This window comes from Narcine bancroftii, chromosome 13, assembly GCF_036971445.1.
Source record: "Narcine bancroftii isolate sNarBan1 chromosome 13, sNarBan1.hap1, whole genome shotgun sequence".
Classification (NCBI taxonomy): domain Eukaryota; kingdom Metazoa; phylum Chordata; class Chondrichthyes; order Torpediniformes; family Narcinidae; genus Narcine; species Narcine bancroftii.
Window position 1 is genome coordinate 44,647,948 of NC_091481.1, and position 17,208 is coordinate 44,665,155.

The 17,208-nt window shown below is 42.8% G+C and overlaps 1 protein-coding gene and 1 non-coding gene across 5 annotated transcripts in view; one reads left to right on the top strand and one right to left on the bottom strand.

The window, feature by feature from the left end:
• The window catches only part of cdk17 (cyclin dependent kinase 17), a 211,236-nt gene that overhangs the window by 123,173 nt on the left and 70,855 nt on the right, over positions 1–17,208 (top strand). For all 4 annotated transcript variants that reach the window (XM_069908733.1, XM_069908736.1, XM_069908735.1 and 1 more), the window contains 4 exons: positions 13,419–13,533; positions 13,696–13,790; positions 13,891–13,953; positions 14,048–14,171. In XM_069908733.1, the coding sequence (XP_069764834.1) occupies positions 13,419–13,533; positions 13,696–13,790; positions 13,891–13,953; positions 14,048–14,171 (397 nt within the window). The remainder of the gene's footprint in view (positions 1–13,418; positions 13,534–13,695; positions 13,791–13,890; positions 13,954–14,047; positions 14,172–17,208) is intronic.
• LOC138749074 (U1 spliceosomal RNA) lies at positions 3,824–3,985 on the bottom strand. Its single transcript, XR_011348394.1, has one exon. It is a non-coding gene; the product is annotated as a U1 spliceosomal RNA (small nuclear RNA).

The following is a 17,208-nucleotide window of genomic DNA, read 5'->3' on the forward strand; positions in this document are numbered from 1 at the left end:
CTTGCCACAGAGCAACCCAGCCCAATCCACTCTTTCTAGATCCCTTTTCATTTCCTCAAAATTGGCCTTTCTGTAATTTAGAATCTCAATTCAAGGCCCAGACCTACCCTTATCCATAATTATCTTGAAACTAATAGCCAGTGGGCTGATAACGCCTCAAACCGTGCATCTTGGCGCCTCACAGTTTGGCGGGCAGCAACCTCCTTTGAAGAAGACCGCAGAGCCCACCTCACTGACAAAAGGCAAAGGAGGAAAAACCCAACACCCAACCCCAACCAACCAATTTTCCCCTGCAACCGCTGCAACCGTGTCTGCCTGTCCCGCATCGGACTTGTCAGCCACAAAAGAGCCTGCAGCTGACGTGGACTTTTTACCCCCTCCATAAATCTTCATCCGCGAAGCCAAGCCAAAGAATAGCATTATAATTACTAGACCCAAAATATTCCCCTGCATATACTTCCATCACCTGTCCTGTCTTGTAACCTCAGAATAAGATCCACCTCCCACACCTTCTGTCCTACATTCTATCATCTCTGGGCCTCTCTCCCAGCTTCTTTTCGCCTTTTACCTATTTTATCAATAATGGGTATAGACCCAAAATGTTGACCGATCATTTCTACCCTTAGATTCTGTCTGACCTGCAGTTCGTCCAGCAATTCTTTGTCTGCTAGAGAATTTTACAACCTTGCTGCAATGTAAAGGGTTTAAATTCCCATTATAGGAACCATTGGCAGGATGCAGTGCATGATTCCGGTGGTAATTTAGTCTAGCATTTAATTAAATATCGTATCTACTTTGAATGGGATTTTACACACACCGTTATGATTCTTTATGCTCTCTTGGCACCACATCTATGTCCATGTTCACATTTTAAAAGCATATATTCCAGGAACACATTCATGTCAATTTTTGAATTGTGTCTAAAACACTGGAAAATAGTCACCATTTAGGTAGAGATCAGCCCAGAGTTGCCACATGTTCAAGTTTATTTTTATCGTACAATTGTAAAGTGCAACTGGACAAAATGGCATTCTGCAAAACACATACCGAGATAGAGAACACATATTTATATGCAGAACTTGTAATATTATTAAATAATAGTAGATTCTTTGAGGGATTGTATTAGTAGTATGAGCAGTTCATTATTTATTCCTTCCTTGTACATAATATTCCATTCCAAAGTCAGACGGATCGACATCCTTTCATTCTGACAAACAACAGAACTAATTTCCTCACTTTCTCCACTTTTAGTCATAGTTTTTTTAAAACATTCATAGGTGTTTTGATGTGCTGTTTATGCCATTGTATAGGATGACTTGAGTTCAGGAAGACCCTAGAATTTCCACCAAAAATTTTGGTTTTGAGCAATACCCTTTGTACAAGATAACCCCCTCTCAAATTTGGCACTTACTGCTGACAAGTGGATGCTGTTAAAAGCAAATCACAGTATTTTAATAACAAATTATCATTTAAAGGTTAAATTTTATTTGGCTATTTTAAAGTAAACCAGGGTAAGAATTTTAGACCCGCTGCATCGAACGACTGTAATTTTAAAGTGAACTTTTTAAGTTTCAGATTGTCCTATACAATAGCTTAATCAGTAAATTGTTTCCATACTGCAGATGTATGGTTTTCACATTGAGTGATTTTATTTTGTGTATTTTCCAACTGACAGACAAGGTCAACTCGTAAGATGTCTGTGAAAAAACCCAACTCATTTGTTAATCTGATGGCCTGCACCAAGCTCCCTGAAATTAGCAGGGTGAATGTTGTGAATTGTTACCTTATAAATTAATATTACTGAGCCGAATGTTATCCATTTGTTTTTAATTATGTTTGAATTTTGAGACATGTTTGAAGCATTTATTGATTCTAACAATTCAGTGAGGAACTGAATTAACAGCAGCTGCAAATAAGAAGACGACAGGAAATAGCAGACCGTGTTGAATCTATGAAGTTAATGTTTCAGGGCAGTGAACATTTACCAGATCTGAAAAAATGAGAAAACATCCCAAACTTTAAATGTTGCAATGTAAAACAATTGTATTGTTAAAACAATCTTTAAAATGCAATTGTTTTACATTGCAGAGTTTGAAGTTTAGGAAAGGTTTGTGACCATAAGTAAGACCTGAAATTTTTCACATGAACTATAGTGAGGATGCCAGCATTTTCTGCACAGTGTAGGAAATCTGGCCTCTACTTCTGAAGTATGCACTGGGCAATTAAACTTTAAAATCTGGAAGAGTATGGAAGAACGTTAAAACACAAAAGTCTGCAGATGCTCTGATTGTAGTAAAAACACAGAAATGCTGGAGAAACTCAGTAGGTCTCACAGCATCCATGGGAAATAAAGCTATATTATTGATATTTCAGGCTTGAGGTATGAGCAAAAAGCAGGCAGGGGCCAATATGAAAAGATTAGAAGAATGGGAGGAGAGGAGTACAGACCAACAGACAAAAAGGTGTTAATTGGATTTGATAAGAGGAGAGAGGAAAGGTGAGGATTGATTGGGGGAGGGGGTTGTTTTTGGCACTGGGAAAGAAGACAGAGGGGAGACAGAGAGCTAAAGGAAACAGATGGCACTTTCAGATAGGGCAAATGTCCAAATGTAAAAGCGGAGAACCTCCGCCAAAATGCATAACTGCGTTTCTCTCTGAATGTGTGGAGGCTGCCTCCGAGCTGCACAGAACTCTGCTGATTGATCTGAATGTGCAGCCACGCTAAGCGGCTGTTAGGGGCTCATGATGCCATCAGCCCACTACCCATCTCCCCACTTATCCCTCTCCCTCCGTCAGGGGCAGCAGGGCAGCGAGAGCCCTCGGGGCAGCAGGAGCTTGCAGCGGGGTTCGTCGGGAGCTGTCACCAGGGGCTGGCGGGGCAGTGGGGACCGTTGGGGCAGCAGGAGCCTTCAACGGTGGCCATTATGGGCTCGGAATGTTTTAAAGGGTGGGAGGAAACCGGAGTCCCCGGAGAAAACCTACGCAGACACAGAGAGAACGTACAAACTCCATACAAACAGCATGGAATTTGAACCCAGGTACAGTCCCGATCGCTGGCGCCATAAAGGCACTGCGCTTACTGCTTCGCCAACTGTGCTGCCCATGTTTTTCCTCCAGTTTGCAGCTTCAGTCAGGCAGTGCATGAGACCATGGTCATGTCGACAAGGGAAAGGGGCAGGGAATTAAAATGGGTTGCCAATGGCAGATCCATGCTATTGCAGCGGACAGAGCCAAGGTGCTCAACAAAGCCATTTCCCAGTCTCCATCCAGTCTCTCCGATGTAGAAGAGACCACAACGAGATCCCTGCAGATTCACATCAACATGTTGCTTCACCTGGAAGGACTGTTTGAGGCCCCAAATGGTGGTGAGGGGGGAAGTGTGGGTGCAAGTAGAGTACCTCCTGTGGTCACAGTGGTAGGTACCAAAGGGTTGATTGTTGGGAAGCAAGGAATGGACAAGAGAGTCACGGAGGAAGCATTCCTTGGGGAAGGTGGAGGAGAAGGGAAGATATGGTTGGTGGTAGGATGTTGGATGTGGTGGGGTGGTAAGTGAAAACTAGGGGAATCTGGTGCTTGTTGCATGTGAGGACAGAGGAACCAGGGTAGAAGTACAAGAAATGGAGAATATGCGGGGAAGGGTGAGTTGATGGTGGTAGAGGGGAAGCTCTTTTTTAAGAGGAAGGAGGATATCTTTAATGATCTGGCAAGGGTGTCCTTGTCCTGCATGCAAATGTGATGGAGGCGGAAGAATTGAGAGAATGGAATCCTTACAGGGGACGGAGTTTGAAGAGGTATAGTTTTTGTACTTCCTTTTTTAATTTTTTTAAAATTTGAACATCAGTTCCCCCACTACCACAAATTTTGCAGTCGAGTATCCTGCATTTGGGGACATCGCAGGTGTCAAGCTACCTAAAGTGCAATGGGATAGCTTTGTCCTGGGAGATCGGCCATCCTGATTACCGGTTCTCCCCTGCCAGGTGAAGAGGTATAGTTGAGGGAGATATGGGAGCTGGTGGGTTTGTAGAAGATGCCATTTGCGAGTTTGTCTCCTGAGATGGAGTCTGAGAGATTGAGAAAAGGGCAAGTGTTGAAAGAGATGAACTGTGAATTTGAGGTTAGCATGGATGTTGGCAGCAAAATGAATAAAGTCGATGAGCCATTCCTTTCTCCCATTTTCTCAGTCTTGTATCAGTTCTGGCTATAATGGGTGCATGAGGCAGCGCTAAAGTAATCATCGATGTAGTGGAGAAAGTTGAGGAGCCTTGTCTGTCGGCTTGTAGCATGGACTGGCGCATCACCAAATAAAAGGCAGGCATAGCTGGGCCTATGTGGGTACCATGGCTACACCTTTGATCAGAAGTAAGTGGGTAAGTCAGTTATTTAGGGTGAGAAGAAGGGTAGTGATGGACGGGGACTGTTTTATAGTCTCTGCTAAGCTAATTAACTTGCTATCAATAAAATAAACATTCAGCATTGTTTAGTAGATTTGATCACATCATCATTGAAGAATGCTACAGAGTGTCTTCAAAAAGTGCAAAGTGTACCACAAAGGGAAATTAGTTCTGCTTAGGACAATGGGTTATTCCAAGGCACTTGACAGCCAATTAACTGCTTTCAACTGAAACCACCACTGTTGTCATGCAGCAAATGCAATCACATAAGAAGGTCCCCACCCAGAACATTTCTCTCCACAGATGCTGTCCTGACCTGCTGAATGCCTCCATCTCCTCTCGGTTTCCCGTGAAACATTTTGCCCAGGACTCTGGGGAAAGTTTCACTGCCCTTCAAAGTTGTCTGTAGGATCTTTCATAATCATCTCAAAGGGAAATACAGGAATCAGTTCTCAATTTGCCACTTCCTGTCAAGACAGGAGAAAATGATTGTATTACACCCACTGCAGCCAGTCGCCAGTACTGATACTCGATTATCTGTACTGGCGACTGGCTGCACTGGGTGTAATGCAATCACTTGCATTGGTTGTTGAATCAATAACAAATCGTAAATTTAGGAACAATAATAAATAATAAATAGAGTAAGGGAAATTAAGAAGAGAAAGGAAACAAGCTTATGTATAAATAAAATGGATAGACTAAAACTAAGGAAAGACATAAGTGACTGAGAGTAAATAGTTACATAATTTAATGTGATGGTTAACATGAAGAAAGAATAGGCCATCCTTGGGTAATGAACGGGCTCCAGTTTTACAATCATCCATTTATTTTCATAAGTTGAAAAATAGATAAATCAATCCATCTTGTAACTGCACTACCATACTATTGAAATGAATGGCATTGCAAGCATTTAGCCTGAAGAGGAAGAATATTTTCCGAATGTGGAGAAGGTGAGAGGAAACTAGTTCTGCCATTTGTGGGAAATTAATCCCCAGGTCTTGATGGCCAGCACGACAAGGTTTAGTGAGAAGTGTCAGTAGTGAAAGTGGATGATTGTGATAGAGGTTCTTGAAAAGTTTCCACAGTTTGGAAAGCACCAAATGTAAACCCTATAATTAAGTATGGAGGGTGAGTGAAATAGGGAACCAAAAACCAATTTGTCTGAAAAGATCAGTGAGGAAGTGGCAACAGCATGCTTGAACATAACGACAGGTTTGTGGAGACTCAGCATGGATTTATGTAAGTGAAATTATGTTTGAGAAGTCAGCTTGACCAGTGGAGAAGGAGAAATAAGAATAAGCAGGTAACAACTTATTGGAAAGGAGCTAGTGGATGTGGTACATTTGGATCTTCAAAATATCCTTCTAAAATACCACACAAATTAATTTAACAACATTGGAGCAACATATTTGGATTGATTGATTGTGAATAAATCCAAAATGGACCACCTTATGGTTCAGGAAGCAGCAACGCGTTAAGTCCAACAAGGATCAATGATTGAGCCTCAGCAGTTTAAATCCATACCAGTGGTTTTGCTTAAGAGGACCATGTGCAAGTTATGAAGATGATGCTGAGATAGTTTGTGGGGATAAGACATGCTAAGCAAAGGAGCAAAGAGATGACAGATGGAATATGAGGAGGAAATTTAAGGTCACCAGTTTGGTAGAAAAAATAGAGAATTAGAATTTGATGTGCTTGTACATAGTTAACTTGCAGGTGCAAATGGCAGTTATGAAGAAAACCCATATGTTGACCTTTATTCCAAAAGATTAAGTCCAAGAGTTAAAATATCTGCCAATATATATAGGGCCCCAATCTTCCTACTTAATGAAGTATTTACTTGAGATACAGGGAGTGTAACAAGTTCACCATATTGATTTGCAAGATGGGGGTGATTGTACTATTAGGAGAGGTTAAGCATGTAGGGTCTGTACATTTGGGAGTTTGGAAGATATGAGGTAACCTCATTGATAATTACAAAATTCCTCGCAGGGCTGAGACATAGAATTGGGAAGATCATTACCTTGGCTGGAGTTCCAAGATCCATGAGTCACAGTCTCAAAATAAGAGGTCAGCCATTCAGGGCTGTGATGCAAAGAAATTCCTTCAACCAAATGATGATGAATCTTTAGAATTCTCTACCTCAGAAGAGTATGGAGGATTAGCTGTTAATTTTGTTCAAGACTGATTAACAGATATTAAGAGAATCCAGTGATATTTGGGTTCAGATCGATTTGGTAACATGGGCTTGATGGTGGATGGCAATGGCAAACATTTAGAAATGCATAGATAAACTGCAACTATTCATCAAATGCAACCAGTGGCTTAACCATGACTAACTATGGAAATTCAGGCAGGTGGAGAAACATAAATTTGTCTAAAAAAAAATCAGCTAACCTGAAGATCGGATACAATTTTGATCCCAGCAACCAATAAGGCATGGCAAGCTTTGTCTATCTCTTCAAGGAAAATAGTGAAATGAAACACATTTTTCATTCAAGTCAGCTTCCTAAGTTCTTTCTCCATCACACTGACAACTGCAGCTCGGATTCAGATTTCAAATTTATTGTCAGAGAACATACGACATTACATACAACACAAAGATTCTTTTTTTCTGTGGGCATGGCAGAATTATCACTAAATTAGCAGTGCAAAAAATAAACTATACACAGTGTAACATGAGCAAATAAAGAACTGTAAACAGATCATGAATGTAAACAAATTGACTCCCTTCTAGTAATTGTTCATAGTTCTAAACTTCTATTACCATTTCTGCAAGTGTCCAATACACATGATCCATACTTGAATTTTCGTAACATCTCCATCTAACTAAATAAGTTAGCAACCAATTATCAGTTAGCAACCAACCGATATCCCTCCTCTCCCAGCAACTATCTCAAGAACTATTCTCACCCTGCTTCCAGGTAAGACCTCCATTCCATTCTCCCAGTTTTTCTGTTTTGTATCGGTTCTGGTTATAAGATTTCCATGCTGATATCTGTAGGATGATTCCCCTTCTTCATAACCATCACTTCCCCACTACCAGTGTTCAAGTAGCTTTCTATTGCATTTCCTTGATTTCTCACATCATTCTCCTAACCCTTCTTCTTATCTTCCACTCCACCAATCTCCATATTCAATGAATCAGTGTACCGGGGTTCAGATTAATGGGGTATAATTTGGATGGCCTGGACTCGTGCGGTCGAATTGGCCTGTTACAGTGCTGAATGTCTAATTTAAAATTTAATATCGTCCATTAATTCTCCCACCTGATGGCCCGGCTCAAGGAGTCCAACTGGGCAGATGAACTCCCTTGGGTCCTTCAGGGGATACGCATCGCACTGAAAAGAACTTTAATGCCTCCACAGCAGAAATGGTCTATGGCACACCCTTGATAAACAAAGGGGGAGTTCTTGGCCACTTCCAAGGATCTGGAAACCCCCACAGTGGCACTAAAACAGCTGAGGGAAAGACTAGATACCCTAGTCCCTCCGCAGCCCCTACCGCACACTCAGCCCAAATCGTTCATCCCCAAAGACTTGCGCATCTGTTTGTGTGTGAAGAGGAGCACACCAGGCACCCCTCCAATGGCCATATGAGGGGCCGTACAGGGTCATCAGGCATAATGGGTCGACATGTGTATTGGATATTGCCAGCAAAGAGGAAACCTTCACCCTCAACTGCCTGAAACTGGCCCATGTAGACATTAGCCAGCCAGTTGAGACTCAGCCCCTGTAATGCAGAGGCAGGCCACCCAAAGTGGCAGCAGATATTTTGATCACCAGTTCTGCGGGGGGTTGGGGGAGTTCATGTAGCAGGTGTGAATCGAGTCATGACTCAGCTCACAAAATGTCAGGGAGCGTGGCAATCATGAGGTCCTCGCAGGGACCAATGCCCATTGTCCTGCGTGACCTCCTGCATGGTGGGAAACAGCAGGCAATAGCGGTAATGCCGGCAAGTCGGAAGCTGGCACTGCAATGACATCATTCCTGTTGTCGGAGACCGGGAATGAATCTAAGCAAAGCTAGAAAAATAATAAATCAGTCTTCGACCTCAACTGTGTGTGTGTCATTCTTACTCAACACTTCATGTAGTGCACACTCTACCCACACATATAAATCCAATGCATAGGCTGGAATATAAGAAAAAACTTTTCAAATAAAATCTTGATCATACGTAGTATAAATTGTGTGCAACCTTCCCAATCAAACCAGTCATATAAAAATATTTAAAAAGAAAACAAAAGAGGAAAAAAGAAACATCCCCCTCTATTAATCAAACCCCTCCCTCTAAACAAGGCTAAGTTGTATATCTAATATACATAGGATATGAAAAATGACGTTGGAAAAGCAAACAACACTGTTCAGGAGCATCCAAACACCTTAATTCGTTAAATTATGGTATAATCCATAAATGGGCCCATGTCTTATAAAAGTTCACCTTTACATCTTTAACATTACATCTAATCTTTTCTAAACTTATGAAGGACATACCTCCTGTAACCATTAAATACGAGTAGGAGGAGTGTTGCTTTTCAATTCATCAAAATTGTCTGTCTAGCTATTAATGGGGTAAGTGCTAAAATTCCCTTCTGAGATAAAAATCAATAGTATTTCTTCTTCTTGAGAAAAAACAAATAAACCAATTAAGGGGCATGGTTCTAATTTGACCCTAACAATTACTGATAAAGCTTGGAGTCTTTTTTAAACAATGGGACAACATGATGTACCCTCCAATCCCCTGGCATCTCGCATGTCACTAAGGACATTTTGAATATATCAGCCAGAGCCACTGCAATTTCTACACTAGTCTCCCTCAAGGTCCAAGGGAGTATCATATCAGGCCCATGGGATTTATCTACCTTTATTCACTGATTTCCTTTTGGAGTACTCTTCAAGTACTTCATTAGCTCCTTGTTGCCTATACCTGCTATACACCTCCCTCTTCTTCTTAACCAGATCTCCAATATCCCTTGAAAACCATGGTTACTTACACCTGTTAACTTTGTCTTTAATCCTAACAGGAACATGCAAACTCTGCACTCTCAAAGTTTCACCTTTGAAGGTCTTCCACTTAACACACCCTTTCCAGAAAACAACCTATTCCACTCCACTCTTCCTAAATCCTTTCTCATTTCCACAAAATTTGCCGCCTTCTAATTTAGCACTTCTTCCCATTTAGTGTGTCCTTTGTACTCTGTGTCCAGTGATTTGCTACCTGCATACTTGTCAGAATTTTTTGAGTAAATATATCTATTTGAATGTATGTTAAAGAACTCTTTGAAATGTTTCCAGATCACTTGTGTCAAGAGGCTTCCTTTTTTGCACATTTCTAATGGACATTGTTTATTCAAAGATATAAACAAGCACCTAGTGATTTTAAAATGTGTCAGTGCTTTCAATTTTCGCTGCACTCGATGGAAGGATTTGTTGTCCAACAGCTTTTCCATTCAAGAATGTAATGATTTTCTTGAGTTTATAAATGTAAATTAAGCGCATTCGGAACATTGTAAGGAGATTGCATATATGTGTAATAAACACAAGGTGGTAGTTATGGGAGATTTCAACTTTCCATACATTAACTAGGGCACCCATACAGTAAGAGGGCTGGATGGGATAGAGTTTAAGTGTGTTCAGGAAAGTTTTCTTAATCAGTTCATAGAAGAACCAACTCGAGAGGGGGGCAGTATAGGGAACGAGATAGGTCAGGTGACAGGCTTGCGTTGGGGAACACTTTGGGTCTAGTGATCACAATACTATTAGCTTTAGGCTAGTGATGGAAAAGAATAGAAATGGGCCAAAGGTTGAGATTCTGGATTGGAAGAAGCAAATTTCAAGGGGATGAGAAAAGATTTGGAGGGTGTGGATTGGTATGATATTTTCAGGGAAGAATAGTGGATAAATGGAGGACATTCAAAGGAGCAATTCTGAGAGTGCAGAGTCGGTCTGTCGCTGTGAGGATTAAAGGAAAGGTTAGAAACTGTAGGGAGCCTTGGTTTTGAAAAAATATTGGGAACTTGGTTCAGAGGAATAAACAGCAGGGAATAGGTCAATTGCTTGAGGAATATAAGGAGAGTTTTAAAAAAATCAAGAAAGAAATTAGAAGGTTTAAGGAGATATGAAGCTGCTTTGGCAGGCAAAGTAAAAATAAATCCAAAGAGATTCTACAGGTACATTAAAAGTAAAAGAATAGTGAGGGATAAAATTGGGCCCCTTGAGGGTAGCTCCATGAGAAGTCAGAGGAGATGGGAGAAATTTTAAACAATTTTTTTTCTTCGGTATTCAAGGAAAAGAATATTGAGCCAGAAGAAGTGAAGAAATATGGTAGGGAGCTCATGGATAATATAAGGATTAATGAGGAGGTAGTGTTAGATTTATTAAAAAAAGATCAAGGTGGAAAAATCTCCGGGTCCTGACAAAATATTCCCTAGGACTCCGAGGAAGGTGAGTTAACAAATAGTGGGGGTGTTGACGGAAATATTTAAAATGTCACTGGCCACGGAGAAGTGCCGGAGGCTGGCTCATCTTGTACCGCTGTTCAAAAACGGATCCAAAAGTAAACCTGGTAATTATAGGCCTGTAAGTCTGATGTCGGTGGTGGGTAAATTAATGGAAAGTGTTCTTAAAGGTGGTATCTACAACTATTTGGAAGGACAGGGATTGATTTGGACTAGTCAGCATGGTTTTGTACGTGGTAGATCATATTTAACAAATCTTATAGAGTTTTTCAAGGAGGTTACTAAAAAGGTTGATGAGGGGAAGGCAGTGGATGTTGTCTATTTGGACTTTAGTAAGGCCTTTGACAAGGTTCCCCATGAGAGGTTAGTAAGGAAGGTGGAAGCATTAGGTATTAATGATGAAATAATGAAATGGTTTCAACAATGGTTGGATGGGAGATGCCAGAGAGTAGTGGTGGAAAATTGCTTGTCGACTTGGAGGCCGGTGACGAGTGGAGTGCCTCATAGATCAGTACTGGATCCACTGCTGTTTGCCACATATATATTAACAATCTAGATGATAGAGTGGCAAACTGGATTAGTAAATTTGAAGATGATACAAAGGTTGGCAGTGTGTGTACAGTGAGGAGGATTATCAAAGCTTACAGCATGATATAGGACAGTTAGAAGAGTGGGCTGAAAGATGGCAGATGGAGTTTTATACTGATAAATGTGAGGTGCTACATTTGGGAAGGAATAATCAAAATAGGACATGGATGTTAAATGGAAAACAGTTGAGAGTGCAGTGGAACAAAGGGATTTAGGAGTCATGGTACATAATTCCCTGAAAGTTGGATCACATGTAGATAGGGTGGTGAAGAAGGCATTTGAAATGTTGGCTTTCATAAATCAGAGTATAGAATACAGGAGTTGGGATGTTATGTTTAAGTTGTATAAGCATGGATGAGGCCAAATTTGGAATATTGTGTGCAGTTTTGGTCACCGAATTATAGGAAGGATTTAAACAGAATAGAGAGAGTGCAGAGGAAGTTTACGAGAATGTTGCCGGGGTTTCAGGGAAAGGCTGAGCAGGCCTTTACTCCCTGGAGCGTAGACGATTGAGGGGTGATTTAATAGAGGTATTCAAAATTTTAAGAGGGAGAGATGGAGTCAATGTGGACATGCTTTTTCCATGGGGGTGGGGGGGGTGATTCAAACAAGATAGCATGGTTTGAGAGTAAAAGGGGAAAAGTTTAGGGGAAACATGAGGGGGGATTTCTTCACGCAGAGGGTGGTGGGGGTGTGGAATGAACTTCTGGCCAAAGTGTAGAAGTGAGATCAATGTTAATATTTAAGGGAAGTTGGATAGGTATATGGACGGGAGAGGTATGGAGGGTTATGGGCCAAATGTGGGTCAGTGGGACTAGGTGGGAGAAATTGTTCAGCATGGACTAGAAGGGCCAAACTGGCCCATTTCTGTGCTGTAAATGGTTATATGGTTACATACATATGAATATTGGGAGGGTTGTGTACAGAGAGAGCTCTGACCCCCTCACTTTTCGACTCCCAACCAACATTGAGCCAGTGGTGCTAAGGTAAGCTTGAGCAAGAGCTGGCTTGCTCTTTGGCCTTGAGAATTAATTTTGAGTTTAGCAACTTCACTTCAGTATCTTTTTCCTTGTAATTTTAAAGAAACAACACAACAGGAGGCCTTCAAGCCTATGAAACCCATGCTACCCAATTACATTTTGAAGGGTGGGAGAAAATAGGAGCATCTGAAGGAAACACACAGAGGTCATCAGGAGAACAGACACTCCTGACAAGACACTGCTAGATTTAAACCCGGTTCACTGTCACTGTATGGAGTTAATCACATGGTCATAGAGCTTGAGAGCAGAAGGATAATAGAGGGAGAGACTCTCACAGAGCTCCCTTTGAATACAAGAGATAAACTTCTTCAGGATAGGGATCTCAGTGGAGCTGTTGAGTGGCTTGAGAGCAGCAGGGATAACAGGGCGAGCAGTGAGAAAGGGTCTCACAGAACTCTATCAGCAGATCACGCAGCATCCCTTAAGATTCTCCACACTTGAATATTGCACTGCTGCTATCATAGCGTGGAACTAATCACTATGCTAATCGTCCTCACATCCACAGATATGGTTGTAGCTTTTTCCTTTTATTTTTTTCTCTGGCCCTCATTGTGGGTTTTTAAACTAATTTTACCTTGGCCTTAATCTGCACCCTATATCAAGCATTTTATTTCCAGTGTAGAACTTCAAACAAACTTGTTCCTTTCGTTTTCAATTCTGAGGAAAGTTTGTTGACGTGAAAGGTTAAATCCGATTCTCTTCCTGGGTCACTTTATGTGTGAAATTATCAATTGTGGTGGGGGGGGGGGGGCACACTCAAATGAAGGAAAGGGGGACAGAAGCAAAACTGAGTGACAGGAAAATAAAAAGAAATGCTAAGTCAGTACCTTTAGCTGATATTTTGTTGTGATGACTGAACCCAAAATATATCTAAATTGTGTATTTTTGAAGCTATTGATTACTGGGAATGGACACGTTTCTTCTTACTGTTCCTTAATACAGGGTACCTATGCAACGGTATTTAAAGGAAGAAGTAAGCTGACTGATAACCTTGTGGCACTGAAAGAAATTAGGCTGGAACATGAAGAGGGTGCACCTTGCACAGCAATACGGGAAGGTAAAGCTGTCATATTTTGAGAGGTGGCATTATTAGTTACGCTAGATTTCACTGCATCTACAGTGCAGCAACCTCTGCCACTGCACCTTTGTACATGTAACAGTAATGAATTTGATTCTGCTCGTAATAAGAAAGCATTTCTTAATGTCTATTTGTTCCTAGTGTCTTTGCTGAAGGACTTGAAGCACGCAAACATCGTCACTTTACATGATATAATTCATACAGAAAAGTCATTGACACTAGTCTTCGAATACTTGGTAAGGTTTTTTCTTGTGTAATTTGGGCTGGTCAACAATTAAAAATTACTGCAGTTAGCTGACGAATCTGATTGGCTTGTTGGTTTTTCCTGTCTTGCAGGACAAGGACCTGAAACAGTACATGGATGACTGTGGAAACATAATGAGCATGCACAATGTGACGGTGAGGGCTAAATTTAACAAGCACCTACTCTTAGTCATTTGTTGCAGGAAAGTGATGTGTGATGTTCATTTGATCTTATTGCTCTGTTTTGCAGATATTTTTATTCCAGATTTTAAGGGGTTTAGCCTATTGTCACAAACGGAAGGTGTTGCACCGAGACCTGAAACCACAGAACCTGCTGATTAATGAAAGAGGAGAACTGAAGCTTGCCGATTTTGGTATGAAACATTAATTAACAATTACACATCTTAAAAATTGAAGTTCCACAATTCATACCTGCATTTATAATTTCAACTTCACATTCAGAACAGCTGCATGTAGATAGAGGCTATGATTGTTCCCTGATGGATGGGAATTGGGTCGATGCCACTTCCATAGAGTTCATTCAAGTATATTCATATTCAGTAGAAATTGCAAGTATATTTACAAATAGTTTGAGATACGTTAGCTAGTAAGAAATATTAACATAAATAATACAAGGATAGGTAAAATGAAAGCAGGACTATTACAGACATAAAAGGAAATGGGGTGGAGGCAAGGGATTGACTGAGGTGCTTAAAAGTACAATGGCAACATTTGCTTCAGTGAAGACCAATGCTTTATCATAGTAAAGGATGAGGGGTTGGAAAATTGGATCAGGTAAGAGATGAAAACATCCAATCCCAGTGATTATGCTGCAAATCACTTAAAGAATAGAAATAACAAGAAAACTGTATTTTAAACCCACTTCAGGATGGTGATTGTTTAAAGCACCAGAGGGTTAAAAATGTATCAAAAAAGTTTGAGGAATTACATATGGATAAATGTAAACCTTGTGGCGACCCAACATGCAAGATGGCATCCAAACGCAGTGATCGTGCAAGAGCCACACCGACTAAATCAGCTTTCTTCACGAGCTTCCAGCCACACGGCAGGCAACAGTGATCACCAGCAGGAACACTGGCCTATTCACGGCCAACAAGTCGGTGACGTCATTTCCGCCGGAAGCAGTGTAATCACCAGGCCTGGCGGGCCGATATAAGGCAGGGCGGAGCATCAATAAAGTTAGTGTCAACTGTACACACCTTGTGTCAGTGTCTTGCTTTCATGCTCTGCCATAGCCACGCTACATTGGTGATCCCAACTGGTTTGACCCGATGAGGGAGGAACAGGGAACATTCCACACAGCTTCACTGAAACTGCCGACGTTCTGGACTTCGTGGCTGCTGGTGTGGCCCAGTTCCAGATTCAACAGATCACAGCCGATGCCACGAGGTATTACTACGTGGGGAGCTCGCTCGACCAGGACAAAGACTTCCTCCAGCAGCCCCTGGAGCAGGGCAAATATGTGGCTATCAAAGAGCTGTTAACCTGCACTTTCGGGCTCTCAAAGTGCTGCACCTGGACAGTTTGGGGGACAGCTCCTTCTGCTCTTATGAATAACATGTTAGCATTAACCCGATGGCCACAAGCCTTGCCTGCTCTACAAGCAGATCTCCCTGGAGCGACTACCATAGGATATCCAACTGCTGCTTACTGAGGAGGACTTCAGTGGCTCGAGCGGACATCCTCTGGGGAGCAAAGAGAGACTCCAGCAAGCCCTCGAGCACGCGGACGACTAGATTGCTACAGACCAGCAGGCCCCCCAGTGAGCAGTACTATTTCTACCACCAACAATGGGGTTTGGAGGCCCATTGATGCCACCCTCCCTGCGCGTTTCAGGGAAACGATATGGCCGACTGTCACTAGTGGCTGCGGAGGCTGGCCAACGATACAGCTTTCTCCACATGTGGGACTCTGTATTGGGGGCGACGGTTCATAGTCAACACCGGGGCTGAGATCAGCATCCTGCCACCCTCAGCTTGCAACACCTGCAGTGGACAACTAGGCCCAGCCCTCAGGGCAGCAAACAATTCCAACATCCAAACCTTTGGCACCTGCACCATCCCACTTCGCTTTGGGGACAGCCAGTTCCCGTGGACACTCACCCTCGCAGCAGTACAGCAAACACTACTGGGGACAAACTTTCTCAGGGCTCATTGTTTGCTGGTGGACCTAAAAGGGCGGTAATTAGTGCACCCCAGGGGAGGCCAAGTTACCCGCTCCCCGCCTACATTCCATCACCACTGACAATAATGAGTTCACAAGTATCTTGGCGGAATTCCCCTCCATCGTGGTACCACAATTTACCTCAACAGAACCAAAACGTGGGGTATGGCACCACATCCTCACTAAGGGTCTCCATTGTACACACCAGGGCACGCCACCACCCCTCACCCCCCCGAAAAACTCAACCTCACTAAGGAGGGGTTCCAGAAGATGGAAGAGTTGGGGATAGTGCGGCGGTCCAAAGGTCCCTGGGCATCCCCCTTCATACGGTACCAAAGGCAGCAGGAGGATGGAGACCATGCGGGGATCATCACACCAGACAGGTATCCAGTGCCCCACATATAGGACTTCACTGCGAACTTACAGGGGGCACAGATATTGTCCAAGGACGACCTCATCAGGGGCTATCACCAAAGCCCAGTCCACCCGGAGGACATTACTAAAACAGCCATCATTATACCCTTCGGTTTATGAGTTCCTGAGGTTGCCTTTCAGGCTTAAAAATGTGCCTCAGACATTCCAGAGTCTGATGGGCATGGTGAGCTGGGATCTCAAGTTTGTGTTCATTTACTTGGATGATATTCTGATAGCCAGCTGCAACCACCAAGAACACACATTCCACATAAGGCAGCTATGCACCTGCCTCAGCGAGTTTGGCCTGACCATCAACCCGGCCAAATGCCAGGTCGGGCGAGAAACGATAGACTTCCTGGGCCACTTCCTGCGATACCTCTGCCCGAAAATGTCAGGTGTTTCACCAAGCCACACACAATGAAAGGCCTCCAGGAGTTTGCCGGTATGATTAATTTCTACCACTGCTTCATACCAGTGGCATCTCACATCATGCACCCATTATTCTTACTCATGGTGGGGAAGCAGAAAAAGGTTGAGTGGAACGAGGAAGCTTCAGAAGCCTTCCAGAAGGCCAAAGACACCGTGGCCAACGCAACGCTCCTAGCGCATCTGAGGACAGACACCCCAACCGCCCTCATAGTGGACGCATCCAACACAGTGGACGGGGTGTACCTGAGCAATGGGTCGGGGGGGTGTGGCAACCCCTGGCCTTCTTCAGCAGGCACCGCCGGCCCCCCCCCCCCCCCCCCACCACCCCGAGCTGAAGTACAGTGCTTTCAAGCACGAGGTCCTGGCATTGTATGCAGCAGTTCG